The 18656-nt window shown below is 36.9% G+C and overlaps 2 protein-coding genes across 2 annotated transcripts in view; one reads left to right on the forward strand and one right to left on the reverse strand.

Annotated features, from left to right (window-relative positions):
- The window catches only part of LOC143911157 (uncharacterized), a 369714-nt gene that overhangs the window by 264649 nt on the left and 86409 nt on the right, over positions 1 to 18656 (forward strand). The window lies entirely within an intron of this gene.
- On the reverse strand, positions 1606 to 12803 carry emb (exportin-1 emb). The gene is made up of 3 exons (XM_077429012.1): positions 9464 to 12803; positions 9238 to 9381; positions 1606 to 3059 (listed from the first exon to the last, which is right to left on the reverse strand). The coding sequence occupies exons 1-3, from the start codon at positions 12353 to 12355 to the stop codon at positions 2913 to 2915; spliced, it is 3183 nt and encodes a 1060-aa protein (XP_077285138.1). The 5' UTR covers positions 12356 to 12803; the 3' UTR covers positions 1606 to 2912.

Raw genomic sequence — 18656 nt, forward strand, 5'->3', positions numbered from 1 at the left:
CCGAGACTTATATAAGTTTGGATGTCAAAAAATTACTCGTTGAGACTTAGATCTATTGCGCAAAGTTACACACAAGCCTGTGTAAATTATGTATAAAACGAAAACAAAGTCATCGATGATAAATAAATAAAACCCAAAGATCACAGTTTCAAAATTTTATTTCTAAAATATGATGGTTGAGGATGTTTACAAACAGTTCTGTAACAAATTATATATTGCGCAAGGAATTTGTTCCCTAGCACTCGTTAACAAATAGAAAAATGAATTCGAAATCAAGAAGCACTACTATCCACGTGTTAAAATATCCAAATTTTCAAAACGCTACAAAAATTTAAAAACTACAAAAATGATCAATTTTTTTTTTGTCCTCAAAGTAGAAAAAAAAAAAAAGAAATAACATTCAATCCGAGTGCCACGCAAATGTCGCGAGGGACAGTGTATGCAAATATAAATTCTTCGTTAAAAATATATATATGAAAGTGTCTCAACTGTGATTGATTTTTAAATTGATACCGGGTATCGTTTTAAACGTGTAAGTTAAAAAAATCTTCGATAAACCATTTTACATCAGGCAAAATATTATCAGTGCATACATCATTTCACCCACACGGCCTCAGCGCTAGCATTCCCGCTCGCAGACACACCCAACTAGCAATCAATATTGCCCAATTAAACTATTATAATATTAATATAATAAAAACACTCCAATCATCTCTTAAGCATTCCTCGTCTGGCCTCGAAGGACACCCTGACATAAGCTGCCGCCATACTGACCTGTCATCTATCTTAGTTATAAATGCTGATTATTTTTCACCCACAGTGTTCCATCCGTTATTATTTGCATCCTATCGACTATGAGTTGTTTTTTTTTATTTAAAAGCAACGAAATACTAGAATGTATGGATAAATTTTAAATGTAACAAAAAAAACAAAAGAAAATAAGTAAAAAAAAAACAAAACAAACGAGCTTAGACAGATGAACGTATTCCAATGCAAACGTAATTATATATAAATATATACAAATGCAAAATCAAAATATAAAAATTCTTATTCAACCCTGAAATACATCAGACAGTGAGATTTCTGAAAGTAAAAGTACAAAATACACACTAAATCAACTGTAAAAGAACTCAAGAGCACACAATTCAGTTCCTTCGACTATATAGGCACTACATACGACAAATCTAGGAATGAAATTAACATACATTATCTTCTTATTATATATATATAAAATTATAATTAGGTTATGTTGCAATCGGCTGCACCAACAGAAAAAAAGAACAATACAAACATACAATAATAAGTTTTAAACTCACTCCGATTAGTTAAATAGTGATCTCACAGCCTTATTTTATAAAAATCTGTTGGTGAAAAATACATTCGCTGCTCCTGAGTCCAAACAATTCAATATAAATATATATATATATATATATATATATATATATATATATATATATATATATATATATATATATATATATGTGTATATATATATATATATATACATAGACTAATTCAAACATTCGTTTATTCGTTCGTAGTTGGCAGACAAGGATTTGATCGATACGAATATCGTCATTATGCAAATACAAAAAAACAATACATAAAAGTTGACCACAGAAAATATAATTGCAAACAATTTCACGAAAAACAGTGTTACAATTTTTTAATTTGTATAATAAAAAAAAAAATAAAAATAAAACACGAAGATTGCGAGCGTTATTTATGTATATTTCTTCCAACGTGCATAAAACAATTAAAACTGTCATGCAAATATTATCATCATTATTGGAATAATATTATAAAATTCGTTCAATTGGTGAGAATGCACGAGAGTGGATCAAAAAAAGACTTGGTATAATTGTGGAGAGACCTACATTGTGACTTTCATTTCAGTTTTATTATATAAAGAAGCAAAAAATCTAAAAATTATTTCATTATAAGAATTGGAACAATAAATAATTAAAATAATAAATAAATAACTGAAAACTGAAAAATTCAAAAAAGAAAATTTATATACACACAACTGTTACAAATTTAAACGTCATTTTGGTCCCACACACAAGTAATGAACATACAAAGGTGCATCTATAGTTGAAATATGACAAAAAATATATATATATAAAAAAAAAATCCAAGAGACATTTTGACTGAAATGAACTAGAAAACAAAAATAATAACACAACGATAATTTAAATTACACAAAACAAAGTCGAGTACCAAACAATATTACGTACTCTTCTAAGCCAAACACCATAATGTAAACGAAGCAATTATATAATGAAAAGCGTGTGGTCAGATAGATATACATATAATAATTAATATCCATCACTTCAGAGGTGCTCGAAAACATTTGAAACTCGGCCACGACTAAAGATCAGTTAATCATCATATTTCTTTTTTTTAAATCAAACACATATCAATCAATTCAACTACAAATTCATCCCCGACGTACTGATACCTCTCGTAGAACCTAATCTCTATTCAATAATAATCGTAGCCAATTACAGCGTTAGGGTGTCAAGTTTTGATTTAAAATTAATAACAGTTATTTTATACACACAACAACATATACACTATTTAAATTTTCCAAAAAACTTAACTAATACTTCAAAAAACAAAAATTAAACAAATAGGATATTATTAGTCTGATTAGTGTGTTTTTCTTGAGCGTCGCACCGACGCGAGGATATTTACACGAAAAATTCATATATTGAGTGTGAATGCGGAAACGAAAAATTTCAACTACCCTTCGACGACAAACATCAAAGTCATGTGTGGAATAAAGTTCTGTTTTGGTTGCTTCTTTTCTCTCACCGCAAAGTGACGCAAAATTACAAATATTAATCTTAACAACGAATACATGCCAGGTCAGCTGGGCGGGCGTGATAGAATTATTACATAGACGCAGTTCAATCCTGCATATCCTCGGGTAGGTCGTGAGGATTGATTACACCGGGCACGGACAGTTGCACTCGTCGCTTCTCTTCTTGGGCCACCCTCAGAGCGGCCTCGCGCTCCTCCAAATACAAATCACTATCATCAGACCCTGTGTACTCCTGCAACAGTCAACCAATAACAATTACACACATAACGTAGACATTTCAACGGTTCAATTCGAATACGAAACATTCGGCAACACGTACGTACGTACGTATAGCGTCCTCGGAACATAAAAAGTAATTCAATGCAATGTTTATATAAAAAAATTGTGTTTGCTCGTATCATACCGTAATATTAACCCATTTTTGCCCAGTGTTTCAATATTGGAACATTTTGTATTTTTACCCCCACTCTATTATGCATGACACAATAAAAGTTTAAATTGTATCAGTCTACAGCTAGCGAGTGTGGGGATCGTTTCGGGTAGTATTTTTTTAGGTTGGAACCTGTGGGAGTGAGCAGTGTTTTTTTAGGGGACGCGACAATTGGTGCAAGTCCAAAAGGTTCAACGACAAAATGTACCCGAAAATTAGTGCACTGACAAAATGTACCCGCGACAAAATGTCCACGGAAATAATGTTCAAGCGACAAAATGTTCAAAAATCCTAAATTTTCCTATTTTAATGGAAAAAGTAACTTTTTATGGTTTTATATTTATCGATGTGTATATGGTACTTTTTATCGTATAGATTGCGGATGTTATTAAATTAGTATAAATTACAGGTGTTCTCAACCGCACCAACATATTCTTTAAGTAAACAACTTGACTTATTTACTTTTACTTATTAACAACAATTTAAATAAGTAAATATTGGATACGGTTGAGACACCTGTCATTTATACTAATTTAATGACGCCCGTGATGTATACGATAAAAATTAAATTATTCATTTGAAATAAAGAAAATTTTGGAGACGGTTGAGAAGCCCTGCCATATAAACTAATTCAATGTAATCTGCAGTTCATACGCTTGGAAAGTTTTTTTTTTTCAATTTAAATAAGTAAATATTGGATACGGCTAACCCCTAACATTTAAACTAATTCAATGACATCTTAAAATGATATTCAATGAGTCACAATGACATTCGCTTCAAATGTAATAGTTCAATTTAAATAAGAATATGTTGGTGCGGTTGAGAACACCTGTAATTTATACTAATTTAATAACATCCGCGGTCTATACGATAAAAAGTACCATATACATCGATAAATATAATACAATAAAAAGTTACTTTTTCCATTAAAATAGGAAAATTTAGGATTTTTGAACATTTTGTCGCTTGAACATTATTTCCGTGGACATTTTGTCGCGTGAACATTTTGTCGCGGGGACATTTTGTCAGTGCACTAATTTTCGGGTACATTTTGTCGTTGAACCTTTTGGACTTGCACCAATTGTCGTGTAACCGTTTTTTTATTTGCATCAAATACGTTCAACAGAAAATGTCATCTGACAAGTAAGTTTACACATCTTTATAATACATTTATTACATATTGACCATATTTATTATAATCTCTTATTGTTCTAGATTCGTTATGTGTAGTACTTTTTTTAATTTTTCCATATGTAACTTTTTTATTCACAATATTATCCATGTTCCTAATTTGGAACACTGGGATTATAGCAACATTGGATTTTTTTTCCCCCAGATTTTTAACAACATCAGAGATGGAAGAAATTGTTGAAGAATTGTTGGGTTCGGCTATATGGGAACAATAATGACTAATAGAACACAAAAATGCCCTATATCAAATACTAAATTGATAAAAAAAAACTGGAAAGAGGGACATATGAATTTTGAATTGACACCAAAACTGGCAAAAACTATTACAGCTTGGAATGACAACCGAGTAGTTCTCACCGTTAGCTCCTGCGATCCAGTAGAACCAATAGGACAGGACAGGCTCAGAGATGGATATCCTCCGAGAAAAAAAACCACCAATCAACCGACCAAATGTCATATTAAAATACAACAACTATACATATGGTCGGAGTACATCGAATGGATGAAAATATAGATAATTATCGAGTATCCATCAAATCTAAAAAATGGTGCTCATAATGCTTGGCAACTTTATAGAAAAAATCCAGAAAATAAAAAGTTAGATTACTTGCAATTTAGAAGAAATATAGTACAACTGTACTTAAAAATTAACGGAAATCCCGTAAAGGGGGGGAGGAAGGCCAAAATCTTCAAAATAATTATCTAGCAGGGTGCCTATCAATATTCGATATGATCGCCTAGATCATTGGATGATTCCAGCTGATAAACAAAATGGATGTGCACTTTGTAAAAAAACATGCCACAAAATGTTGTGAAAAATGTGGTGTAAATTTGCATGAAGGATGTTTCAGAAAACCTTTCATTTTCGTTAATTCATGTATATATATTATATTTACATAACTTGACTTATCTATGTACACTATTTTATAAGGTTGCTTGTGTTGAAATAAACTTTTTTTCTTAATTTAGTTTTGTAACGCTACCTCACTGTATTCCCAGTGTTCCAAATTTGGAACATCTCGAAAAACCCGTATAAAACCAATACGAATGCAAGAAAAAAAATCTTATGTATCATATAACACTATGATTTGTTGAAATTATTATAAATATTGAGAAATGGGTTAAAAAACTGTTTTCACGACTATAGATCAAATTGAAGCAACAATTTGACTTGTAATAACTTACATACATAGGTTGATTATAATATGAATAATTTTTATATACTAATATATGTCCACGGGAAATGGACGTTTTTGTACTCGGCGTCTGGAGAGACGAACCAGTGGTCATACTTGTTTGACTCTATGCCATTTAGTAATCATAAACATAGCCAGAGCTTCGAAAACGAGGAATCAACAAGTTCCGGCTACACTGCAGTTCGAACGGTGTTCCCTAATTGGCTAATTTCACGTTTTTCATGTGTGATCTTTAACTGCGGAGACATCTTAAGGCACACGTGCACGAATAAAATCCAGTCACACTGGAAGAACTGAAGACTGCAATATAGAATCAAATCAACCAGCGGCGTGGAATAGTTAGCATATTATGCTTTCGAGCAGAGTGGTCACGGGTTCGAGTCTCACTAGAGTCTCGCAGCTGGCCAGATCTTGGTTTGTGACTCCAGCTCGATCGTTTCTTATCAGAGTTTGCCGATTTTTCTGATTTTCATTGAAATGCTTCCTGTAAAGTTGGCATATGCTTTTCTATCTCTCTGGCTAATCTGAAGTTATTCAACTTCTTGAGGTTCGCCAATTTTATTTATAAAATGCTGCATAAATGTCACCGTGGATGTTTATATGAATTCGAATTGTATAAAATGCTTGGGCGCAGTGGTGTAGCGAAGGGGGGGGTCCAGGGGGTCTGGACCCCCCCCTTGGCGGAGTGCAGTCGGCGGCAAAATATCCCACTCCTGTCGCAATTGATCGTTTGTACCATTTTTGGATAGTTTTCTATCCCAAATCCATGACAGATTTTTAGGACGTAAACATATACTTGAAAATTTCCAATGTTTGCTTCCTGATGGAAAAAGCTCTCAACCATCAAGTGTTTTAAAAAATAAGATAAAGATTTCGGGGGAAATTTACAACCAAGATATATTTTGTGGGCCTTGCATTCTTACTGGAGAGTTGGAAATGTGGTGGCAATATATTAAGTACTAGTGAAAATCGACCTAAAAACGCACTAGCTGCCATTTCAATTTGCAATCCTTCAATATTTACATACTTCTAAAAATTCTAGCAACACTTCCGGTGACAACAGCCACAAGTGAACGGAGCTTCTCCACACCACGATGACTAAAAACATATTTAAGAAATACGATGTCGGAAAATCGACTAAATGGACTTGCTTTATTAGATATTCATAGGGATATAAATTTTAGTGCAGAAAAAATATTAGATAAATACGCGAAGATTGGATCTGTGAATTTCGTACTTTTTTCAAGTATTCATTATTTTTATTTTATTTGCATTTTGTTCATACCATATGTTTATTACGTGTTTATTTTATTTTTATATGTTGTGATTTTATATAAATTATCTTGCCTTTTTTCCTTTCAAAACCCCCCCCTTGACAAAATCCTGGCTAAGCCACTGCTTGGGCGAGTGTTCATATTATATGAAATAAATAAAATCGAACAAATGGACGCTGGGAAGAGAGGCGGCGAAATTCAGAAAACGACTCCCAGCGTATGTGTTCGTGAAAATGAGTGATATAATTTTCGAAAAGACATTTCAAAATGGTATACATTTATAAAATAAATATTTTTACACAAAAAATTGATAAGAGTACTGTTTAGTTTATAAATAGAGACTGCAATTTACCGTCAAATATCATAAATCGGTAAACGGTAGATGATTTTTCCTACTATCGGTATACCGATATTTACCAGTAAAGAAAAAAGATTAATAAAAGATAATATTATGCATTTAATTGGCGATTAAATAGTTTCCGGTAATTACTGGTAATTTTTTTAATATACCGATGGCGAAATTCTAACATTACAATCCCTATTTATAACCAACCGTTTCACGTGAACTATCTTGTATAAACAATCTGAAAACTAGTAATAGCAGCTGATAAACAATAACGCAACACAAACTTTGCATCGAATTTTGGTCAAAAACAATATTGTTAAAATTTTAAAATCACAACTCTTAAAATAATATTAAAAAAAAAAGCATAATAAAAGTAATACGTAATACTACAGTTGATAAAAACAATTTTCATTCTGTATATAAAAATTATAGGTATTAGCTTTTTTTTTTTCCATATTACTCCTATTTACTAACATAAAAATAAAACGAAATACTATGTAATAACAACAAAAAATTGTGGTGAATATAATTCATAAACAATAATTTTATCATTTAGCAAGTTAGTGTCGCAATATGTTAACCATTTTGAATCTTTTGCTAATTTTGCATTAATATTGTATTAAATAATTCATGAAAATACATACTAGTTCATTCGATAAAATGCTTAATGCAACATTAGACAGAGCGTCAGTTTGCATACAAAAAATTCTCATTTTCAATTTTCGTAATTTCACTATCAAAGTCAAGAAAATTAGCTGCTATATTTTGCAATATTCCAATAATAAACCCTCCGACCATACTAGGCTTGAAATCATTACGTTAAGCTATATATGAACATACAATTAATACATTATATAAACCCCCATCACATTATTATATAAATAGAATGCTATTTTTACGCAATTTTAACAGGGTCCAAATAAACGAATTCCATTTTTAGACAGATTTCGACGAATTCTTTACGGTGCTTACGTCTGTTTCAACGTGATCTTAAAGATCGTATATCCCGATATTATAACAAATTTCGTTCGTCAGGTATCAAAAACTCCATTTATTGACACTCGGCATGTACATTATTCATTTTACGCTTTTCAACCTATGAAACCAATCCACGTTTCAACACCTGTACCGAGTAAGAACAGAATTAGGGGGCGAAAACACACAGAGTGGATAACTTAGTAGATAAGTAGGAGAAACTCCCAAACATATGCATTCTGCACGTGCAACTACACCCGAGTTCAGTTCGGATGGATACGGGTATGATTTAACTGTAAATTGATAAAAAAAAATACTTTGCATCTTAAAAAAATGTTTGTGCATTAAAAATTTGAATTATTTTCAGTGCATTAAACAATCTCGTATTGTGCATCGAATACAATATTTTGGCATTATAAAGTGATCATTAAAAAGTATGAAACGATCATTCCAAAAAATAGATTTTAGCATTAGAGTAGACACAAAAAGTTGCAACGTTGCAGTCTTCCACTATTGACAACTTTCAAAAGTGTTTACTTTTGTTTCTCACTAGTGAAATGTAATCTTAAATAAATAAAACCAACCATAATTTAACCTAACCAAACGTTGGTTCGTATTTTGGTATTGGAGACGTTGCCGATACAGTTCATCTGTCATTTTAATGCACATTTCATCCACTTTTTAAGTAGCAAATATTTCTTTCAATGATCAAAGCAAACTTTCTAATGCAATCTTTATCCGTCATTTAGAAATGCATATAAATTTTTAGTAATGTACAGAAACTCTTTTTAATGCACATTTATTTTATAAAATGGACGTTTAAATTGTTCCATTTACATACCAATCAGTGTGTTTTCGCCTTTTGTTTACAATGATTTTTCATCTGAAAGAGACTCAAAATATGTTAATAAAAAAAAAAAACAGCAAACCCTCCGGATCTTAAAAACATTTTTATGTTCCGAAGACGACACACGTCCGAGAAATAAAGCCATACTCACTCTGATTTGTACTAAAAAGTCTCTGAGATGATCTTTGAATGCGGGTATATCCTGGTTAAGATTGAACAATCCTTGAACCGTTATATTTATTTGACCATCGGTTAAATGCGGAAAAGCACCTTTTAATAAAGTGGCTACATAGTCCTGCAAAAAGAATTAGAAAAGAATACATTAGACATTCGATTGGTGGACGTGTGAGTGTATTCAAAAAAGGCTGGAAAAGAACCTGTATGTAGAGGGTATTGTCTGCGTGGTTTCCGAGAGGCACAGTGACGCGGTTGGCTTCGACCAGCGAAAATATATACGCCAGAATGGTGGCATGCATCGTAAGACTAGCCGTGTGGGAAGTGTCTGTCGCCACACTGAACACATGCTGCAAAATGTCGCACAGGTACGTCTGGTAGAAGCTCTGCGCGGCCATCGGATGCGAGTCCACGTTCTGCAACAGTCGGTGCAGGATCTGGAGGCCGGTGTCCGCCACGTTCCGCATCGTGTGTTTGAAAGCCCATATTATCGAGTCCAATACGAGTTTAAACTGCGGCGGCGGTATGCTCAAGAACGCCTTGAAGCAGTGATTGTTGACGGCCTGCAGCAGCAGGAAGAAGTACGTGCGGTGCTCGGGGAACTCCTCAAAGTCCTTGTTGATCATGTCGAGCGTGCACTCGAACACCGCGTCGAAGATCTTGGGCACTTCGGACGTTATGTGGCCCTGGAGTGTGTTGACTATCGCGGCCATCGCGGCGAGGACTTCGGGCTCCCGAGCCACCGGCACCGCCGTCCGTTGGTAGTCTAATAGGACGGCGTCTAAAAGCGGCGGGATGAAGCTCTCCAAGACCATCTCGTGGTTGATGGATCTGGAGACCCAGCCAGAGATGAGCTTGAGCGTTTCCTTTTTAACTATTCGCATGTTCTTTATTAACGGTTGTTTGGTGACCACTTCGCCGTTGAGCGCGATCGCGTGGCTGATGTTCTCCGACATCACCTTGTAAACGTTCAACATGTCCAAGTATATACGGCCTAGTTGGACTACGTACGAGTGCCCTAATGCTATGCAAGCTCGCACATTTGTTTTTAATATACTAATCAATTGTTTAACGGCGTCCGGGTCTTTTAATATGTGTACGTTTCGGGAGGCCTGCGATATGATGTCGTCCCACACCTGGTTGGGCAGCAGCATATACTTCTCTATGAGTTGTTCTTGGGCGACTTGGTCCACCTGGGCGGCGATCATATACCCGACGGCCTCGTAAAACGTGTGCACCTGCTGCGTCTGAAGGTCGCATATGATCGAGCTCATCATGCTGAGGATCTCCTCGATGAAGGGGCAGACCTCGCCGGCCTGCGTGGTGACGAAGAACCTCCGACACTTGTGTGAGATTTTGATGAAGGTGTCGCAGGCCATGTCCTGGACGCCGTCGTGCGTCTCGTGCATGAACTCAAACAGTTTGTTGATGACGGTCTTCAGGAATCGCCAGTGGCACCGTAGAAACCGAGGATACTGTCCGACAACGTACATAATATCACTGGCTATGATCGCTTTGTTGTCTTTGCCCTTCTTCTGCTCGCACAGGCCCAGCAGATCCTTGATTACCGTTACCAGAAACCGCTTCTCGTCCTCCTCCATGAGCGCGCCGGAGATGGAGCCGATGGCCCAACAGAGGCTGTTGAGATTCTTCCACGACCATTCGACGCCGTTGACCTGATTCTGGAGCTTCTCCGTCATGATCCGCTCGGTGTCGACGTAGTCTAAATGTGTCAAATATACGAGGGTTTCGCGCATATTCTTGTACAGATTGATGGAGTCGGTGTCCTTCATGAACTCGCGCACCACTTCACCGTTCTCGTTCTCGACGACGAGAACCTCCTCGGGCCGCGCCATCCTCGATATCATAATATACCTCACTTTGCTGAGTATCTCGGCGTAGATCTGTCGCCGGGCCAGGCTGCACTTGGTGACCAGCAGCGGGGAGCTGACACCGTACGGAGCCTCCTGATACAGATCGAGCGCTAAACTGTTCCAATACTCTAAGCATATTTTGAACACTTCGATCTCCTCCACCTCGGATATGAGCACGAGGTAGTTGAGGGCGTTCATCAACGTGTTGTCCAAACCCTTGCGTTCGATCAACGTTCCGTGTTCTTTCAGAAACGTGCACAAGAACATGGCCAGATTTTGAATGAACTCCTGCTCCTGATCGCGACCGGTGGCGTAAGCCTCCCGAATGTTCGTACTCAGCGGGAGCATGATCTCCAACTGTTCCATGCTCTGCACGAAGAGCGCCACAAACTTGTCGTCGTAATTGCTGGCCTGCACGCCGCCGATCTCCATCAGGCAATTCAAAGTGACGTTCCTGAACATGGGCACGTTTAGAAATTTAAAAATCAGCGTGCTTATGAGATTAGTCTCGAAGATGTATCCGAGGGGGACCCAGTTGAGGAAGCGGAGGAGCGTGCCGAGGGTGACCTCGACCAGGGTGGCGTTCTGAGACGTCTCCAGAACCGTCTGGCAGAGGCCGTAGATCTGTCCGAATTCGGCACACATCGAGTCCTTCAAATGTTTGGCTTTCGTCTGGGTGATTTGGCCGGTGCTGAAGACGAACACCTCCTCGCTGAGCAGCTTCAGGATGACCATGTTGTTCTGACAGAGGCTCTCGTTGGTTTTGGACGCGCCCACTATGTCTCCGATGAAGGACTTCCAGTTTTTGGGCCACTCGCGCTTCAACACCTCGACCAGGATCATGTTGAGCTTCTTCAGGTAGACCTTGTTGGCCTCCATGACGACGGGGTCCGAGGAGGTCTTGATGATGAGGCCGACGATGTACTTTTTGATGCCCTCGCACTGGTTGCGCGGCAACACCTTCCATCGGGTCTGGATGACCTGCTCGAGGATCTGGAGGGCGTAGTACTTGGTCTCCTGGTTCTGCGAGAACTCGAGGATGGTGTCGACGCGCGTCCACGCGTCGGGGTGCTCCTTCAGGGTGGTGAGGATGTTCTGGGCGGCGCGCTGCTGCTCGCCCACCGTCGTGTAGAGACACCCCACGATGCTGTCCAGCAGCGAGATGTCCAGCTTCTGGTTGAAGTCCAGCAACTTGGACGCCTGCTCCGACAGCGTCGCCATCTTCGTCTCACCAGAGCCACTCGTCACTCGTCTTCTTCACTCCACTCACCTCGCCTCACCCCACCCCACCTTCACTCAGCACACTAGCATCACACCACTGTCAGGGGCAGAAGCGTGTGGGGAGTGGGGAGTGGGGAGTGGGGAGCGGGGAGCGGGGAGCGGGGAGTGCAGTTGCAGTGCGCACTTGGGGCGTCGCGACTCCTCGTGGCCGGGCCGTGGGGTTGCGACGGGCCGCGGCGACGGGTGCGGGCAGAGGGGTGGGGGGGGGGGCGGCGGGCGCTCCGGTCGCGGTGCGGAGGGCGGAGGGCGAAGGGCGGGAGTGGAACGGAGCGGAGAGCGGAGAGCGGAGAGCGGAGAGCGAGGAGCGAAGAGCGCTCGGCTCGCGGCGACCGCGGCTGCAGTTGGCCAAACTGGCGCGCCGCCGCCACAAGCCGACCACACTCGCACCCCGTAACGCCCCCGCTCGCGGCCATGCCCTCACCACCACGCCACAGCGTTCTATCCGTTTGTTATTGTGTTTCATCGTTAAGCGCCCTCTCAAACGGGGGCCTCTCTCCACTATTTGTGTACGAGGTGAATTTTTAAGTTGACTGGAAATGGTACCTCCCCTTGTAGGTATCCTCTTTTTATCAAGTTTTTGAATTCAATTACTTATTTATTTATTTATTTAATAGTTTTGGACCATTGTGGCATTACAGGAAGAACCTAATGCGCCACAATGGCCTACATTTGAAAAATATATAAAAACATAATATAAAAACAAGTAAACTGTAAATAAAGGAAAAAAGCAAAACGGAAAACATGGTAAAATAAAATAATAAAAGAAAAAAAAAGTAACAAAAGGAAAATAATACATCATTCAGAGAGAAAAAAAAATATAACAAAAGTGTAAAAATTAAAAATAAAATCCTTAAATCCCATTCTTTGTTTACACTGAACAAAATTAAAATAGTATATAAAAATATATTTATTTATTTATTTATTTATATATATTGTTACGTACGCCGTGGATTGAGCGAATTGTACTTAGACCAACGGATATCTGTTATCGGTTAACTAAATGCATGCACTTACTTCCAAAGATTATATCTGGACTCTAAGTGCATTTAGGCTAAACAATGACCGTTATTAGTTATTTCTCAGAATCGGTACGGGAAGACCCAATGTCTTGGAAATACATATCCGAATACGTGACTATACAACAGGTAAACAGATTAGGCGTTCTGAGAGATCTACCCTTTATAAGGCGGTACGTAGGCGATATAATTGATTTCTGGACTTCATTTCTGGATATCCTTAATCATCAATAAATGCTGTGATACGACTGTTGGCTTTTACTTGGATCCTCCACCCACCCCTACGCAACAATATTTTAGCTATCAAGCTAATTTAAGAATACATCTTAATTATTATACTTAACTCTAAAATTTATAATTAACTTATATGTACTGTCACTCACAGAGGTGTCTCTTCGCACCTCGCAGGAATGCATCCATGTTTTTAGCAGACCTGACGCACTCAGGGAGGGCATTATACATGAGCACACCTCTGTGGAAAACACCCCCAGCCGTCTTATTCTTTCTTACTCTACTTACAACTAGTTTATAAAGGAGAAAGAAAAAGTAAAATAAAATAAAACAAAATATAAATAAAAATAAAATCACAGCGAGGCCCAAATGGAAGAGAGTAGATTAAGATTCCACTCATTCATCACATTCAAATTAAGAAAGTAATGATGAGATGTAATTATCTCCAAACAGCGGGTCTACGTGACAAGCCAGAATGTTAAATTACCGAAAACACAAATATCGGAAGGCAAAGATTGAAAATCGAAAGATCTTAAGTCGAAAGATCAAAAAAAAAAGGGTACATGGTAAACGGTACATACTCATTTAATTTACGCGAGCAGAGAACAAGAGGAACATGATTTTCCTCCCGTATTCTGCAAGCGCACATTAATACGGGAGGAAAAGCCTGTTCCTCATGTTCCTGTTGTATCCTGCTCACGCAAATTAAGTGAGGATGTACGACGGGGGGAGAGAGACTTTTAGTCCCGTATCAGGCTTTTCCTCCCGTATCCTGCGCGCGCACATTAAACAAGGCTATATGACAAAAAGAGAGAAAAATTCACCGCATGCCACTCATATATATTATATACAGTACCGTTTACCATGCACCCTTTTTTTTTTTTTTGATCTTTCGATTTTGCCTTCCGATATTTGATTTTTCGACCTTTTCACTTTCGGTGTCGTGAGGTAGACCCCCGTAAAGCGGTTATTTTTCGCTCTTAAAATCCACAATTCTGATTTCAGAGCTTCTACGAATACAAATTTAATAGAAGCAATGTTGTTTTTAAGAATAAATTCAAATAAATAATTAATAAAATTTTGATTTATTTTTATGCCTATAACATGAAAAATATTTGGAAAAGTAGGAAAACAACCTGATAAAATTTAGCATTTTTGAGTCGGATTCGGAGTCGGAGTCGGAGTAATGTTGTTGGTAAATATCAGAGTCGGAATCGTGTTGTTGGTAAATATCAGAGTCGGAGTCGTGTTGTTGGTAAATATCAAAGTCGGAGTCGTGTTGTTGGTAAATATCGGAATCCGAGTCGGAATCGTGTTGTTGGTAAATATCAGAGTCGGAGTCGTGTTGTTGGTAAATATCGGAATCGGAGTCGGAGTCGTGTTTTTTTTAACGACTCCACAATCCTGGTTATTTGATTTTCGATCTTTGCCTTCCGATATTTGCGTTTTCGGGCTTTTCACTTTCGGTCCCGTGAGATAGACCCTTGTCGGACTACCGACGGGGACACCCCGCCCCCCCTCTCCCAAAAAAAAGCCACTTTTATCGACATTCATAGTTTTATTATAAAAAAATTGCGCTTTGTCATAATCTATTTAATCATGTTATAGCTTTTATTCTTTTCCTTTTCATTTGTTTATCTTGTAATTATCTTTTTCATTTATTTATCTTTGTAAAAATCTGTAATTGGATTCGGATATTATATATATTATATATTTACTCTTTATTTTTATGCATTTCTACATCTTGTTGTCTGTTGATTTTTCAATAAATAAAATAAATAAACAAATAATCGTCATATTAAAAAATTGGGTTCAATGGTTATTGGTCACGAAGCGCTCGCCCAAAAGCCACTAAAATATCTATAACGGAACATCTGGCAGCCAAAAAGTCCATCGTATTAACGATAACTATCATACTAACGAGAACCCCAAGTGCTAAATATTCCGTATTCGCGATTTTCATAGCAAAAAATGTGTTTTGGGCGATCGCAATGTGACTTATAATCCAATTATCTAAAAAATGACGGTGTTGATAGATTTTTCAAGCTTTCTAATTTGCTTTTCAATCAAAAATATTTGATGTGTACAAACAAGGTATAAAGTTCTGATAATCCGCATCGAATGTCGGTGCTGCCAATGTGCGTGCGCGTATCAATATTAGATATTATGTATGTACAATATTATCAAAAAAATATATTTTTTAATATGCGTAAATTTTAAATCGACCGGGACAAATGACTCTCGGACAGGAACACTGGGACGCAGACCTCAAAACCGGGACATGTCCCAGTGTACCGGGACGTATGGCAGCTCTAATGTAATATCTCCACAGAAAAATGTTATATTAATAGAAGTGGCTTTAGGCGTCATATTGTTGTCAAATGACGATTAAAAGCATTTGTCTAAATCATATTAATTCGGGGTATAAGTTGTAAAAATTTTAATCACAATAAAAATTAACCAGAAAAACAGACAGAAAACCAAAACGTTTAGTTATGAACAGAACCAGACGACAAGATAGACTGAAAGTTTTCAAGATCATTCATGAAAATATAGTGTTTTTATCTTCAATCCCACATCTAGGACATTGTTCTTTCGATGATCAACCAATACTCACCATCATTGAAGAAATACCTATACATACATCTGGCAGTCGCAAAGATAATAGGACATACATACAAGACCTGCTATCCCATTATTTCCCAGAATTACAGTTCGGGTGTGTTACAAGTTGTAACTTGCAACAGCAATCCACAAGTATACAACAAGACAACCTAAATACATTTTAAAAAGTATGATGTCTTGTCTCGTATTTTTTAAGGAATATAATTTTTTCAACTCCCAATGCATTCGGCCGCTTGTGTTCGTTATAAAGATAATAGGACATACACAGTGGCGGACTGGGACTGAAATCAGTGCATGCCAGGAGTCAAAGGGGGCCCCACCCAGGGTTAAAATAATTTGTCCCCCCCCCCCCCCATATAACAAAATTTTCTTCTTTCCATCACGCTAAAAATCAAGGGAAATTTTTTTTTTTTTTTTCAAAATTGGGAATAAACAAATTTAGGTACAAGAAAAATGGCAAAAGCAAAATAGATCCATAAATTATATTGTATATTTCGTTTTAACCCTTGTCCTAGGTAAATATAATGCATCATAAAAGAATGCGGCATAAAAGCGGCTTTTACTTTCGGTAGAAAACAATCAGGGACGTCATTTCAGCTTTTTCTTTGGGGGGCAGGGCAGGCAAAGATTAGTCAAATTGAATTTTTTTTCAAAAAATCTTTTTTATATCGGAATAAAAATGGAAAATATTCTTTACCTTATTGAGTTATAAAATATGAAAAAAATAAGCTTATTTTTGAAAAAGTAATTATAAAAAAATATTATGTAAAAAGAAAAAAAAGCGCCGCAGGCGAAAATTTTTTTCCACAAATCTTTACATAGTCAACATTAATCGACCATCAAACTGATTCTCCAAAAAACTATCAATTAACTTAATTTCTACCGACTGTCTTGTCACTTTATCTATGTACATATGTACGTAATAACATTAGATAAAGTTTTGTTTTGTTTTTTTTCAAAGCACATAGCAGCGATTATTTTATTAGTTACCCAAAAGTAACATACATAAGAAATACACGTAGCATTCATAGATCCATCGTATCTCATTAATCATTAAATTCATAATATTTTCTAAATTCACACTATTCCTTAATTTAGGCGAGTGCCCCCCTATGGCCCCCCCAAATTACGTCCCTGAAAAAAATGCATAATATTTTCAATTAATGTTAATCGAAAATCAGGATTTTGGGGAGGGGGCCCCTATCCTATATTTTTATTTACATGGATGTGTCTAGATTAGGAATAGATTTTATATTCGGAAACTGTTTAAAATTGTGTATTTAAATCTTACTATATCATCGAAGTATAATCAAATGTTATTTTGAAAGTATGAAGTAAATTTAAATCGCTGGTTGATGATGAATCATCCTATCAAAATTGTTTTAAGAAAATTTGTTTATTCCCATTTTTATTTCAGTAGTTAGTTGTTACATAGGTATTGGTATATACATAATCTTGAGGTTGGAATAGGCCCGGCAAAAGGGCCCACGCAAATGTTGAAACTTACATTTCAAGCCTAATAAAAAAGTTAACCGATCCTTGGGCTGTTAAAGCAGGTATTAGTTATTTGTGTATATCGTAAGAAATTTGTTTTGTTGAAATACCCAAACTTTAGGTCCTAAAGTTGCAATATCCTATACATTTTTACACACGTGAAATAGTTAAAAAGTTATTTAATTTTACTGAGGGCCCATATTTTCTAACAGATAGTGGGGCCCACATGCCATCGGGCATGTTCGCTTGTATGGCCAGTCCGCCACTGGACATACATATGATATCCCTGGCCCTGATCAAGAGAGTCAAATTGAGAAGAGACAATTTCGGGAAAAAGAGTTTACCTGAATGCTATCTTATCTAATTTATAATTTCGAAAGAGACTTTGCATATATGTAACCTTGGTTGGTTGTTCGTAGACAACACATTTAATTATATATTTTTTCGATTCATAGGCGCCGAGGGCGAAAGCACCGGGTGCGCAGATTAGATTATTTTTTATTCAAAGGATTCGGGGGCGAAGACGCTGGGGGCGCAGACGCCGAGGGTGGAGGCGACGGGGGCGCAGGCGCCGGATTCTGGTATACATATAATTTCGAAAGAGACTTTGTATATATGTTTGTTTGTTCGTGAATGTCAATTTAATAAAAAAAACAAATGAGTATTCAAATAAATTTAAATAAAATAAAACTATTCAAATAAATTTAATAAAATGTTTACTATTAGATTAATCATGTTTAAGCGGTTTATATAATATAAACCCCATGTGTGTATAGGAAAAAACCACAAATTTTAATCATTCATTTGTGAAAAAATATGTTTTTGTTATTCATTGAAAAAAGTGGATCTTGTGGCTATTTATGCGGTTTTGTAAT

This window comes from Arctopsyche grandis, chromosome 4, assembly GCF_051622035.1.
Source record: "Arctopsyche grandis isolate Sample6627 chromosome 4, ASM5162203v2, whole genome shotgun sequence".
NCBI classification, from domain to species: Eukaryota; Metazoa; Arthropoda; class Insecta; order Trichoptera; family Hydropsychidae; genus Arctopsyche; species Arctopsyche grandis.

Excerpts from the sequence above, each read along its gene's own strand:
- emb (XM_077429012.1), bottom strand. The coding sequence starts at position 12,355 with ATGGCGACGCTGTCGGAGCAGGCGTCCAAGTTGCTGGACTTCAACCAG. Across the intron at positions 9,382-9,463 it reads ACAATACCCTCTACATACAG|GACTATGTAGCCACTTTATT; the intron begins GTTCTTTTCCAG and ends TTCTTTTTGCAG. Across the intron at positions 3,060-9,237 it reads ACTTTTTAGTACAAATCAGA|GAGTACACAGGGTCTGATGA; the intron begins GTGAGTATGGCT and ends TGACTGTTGCAG.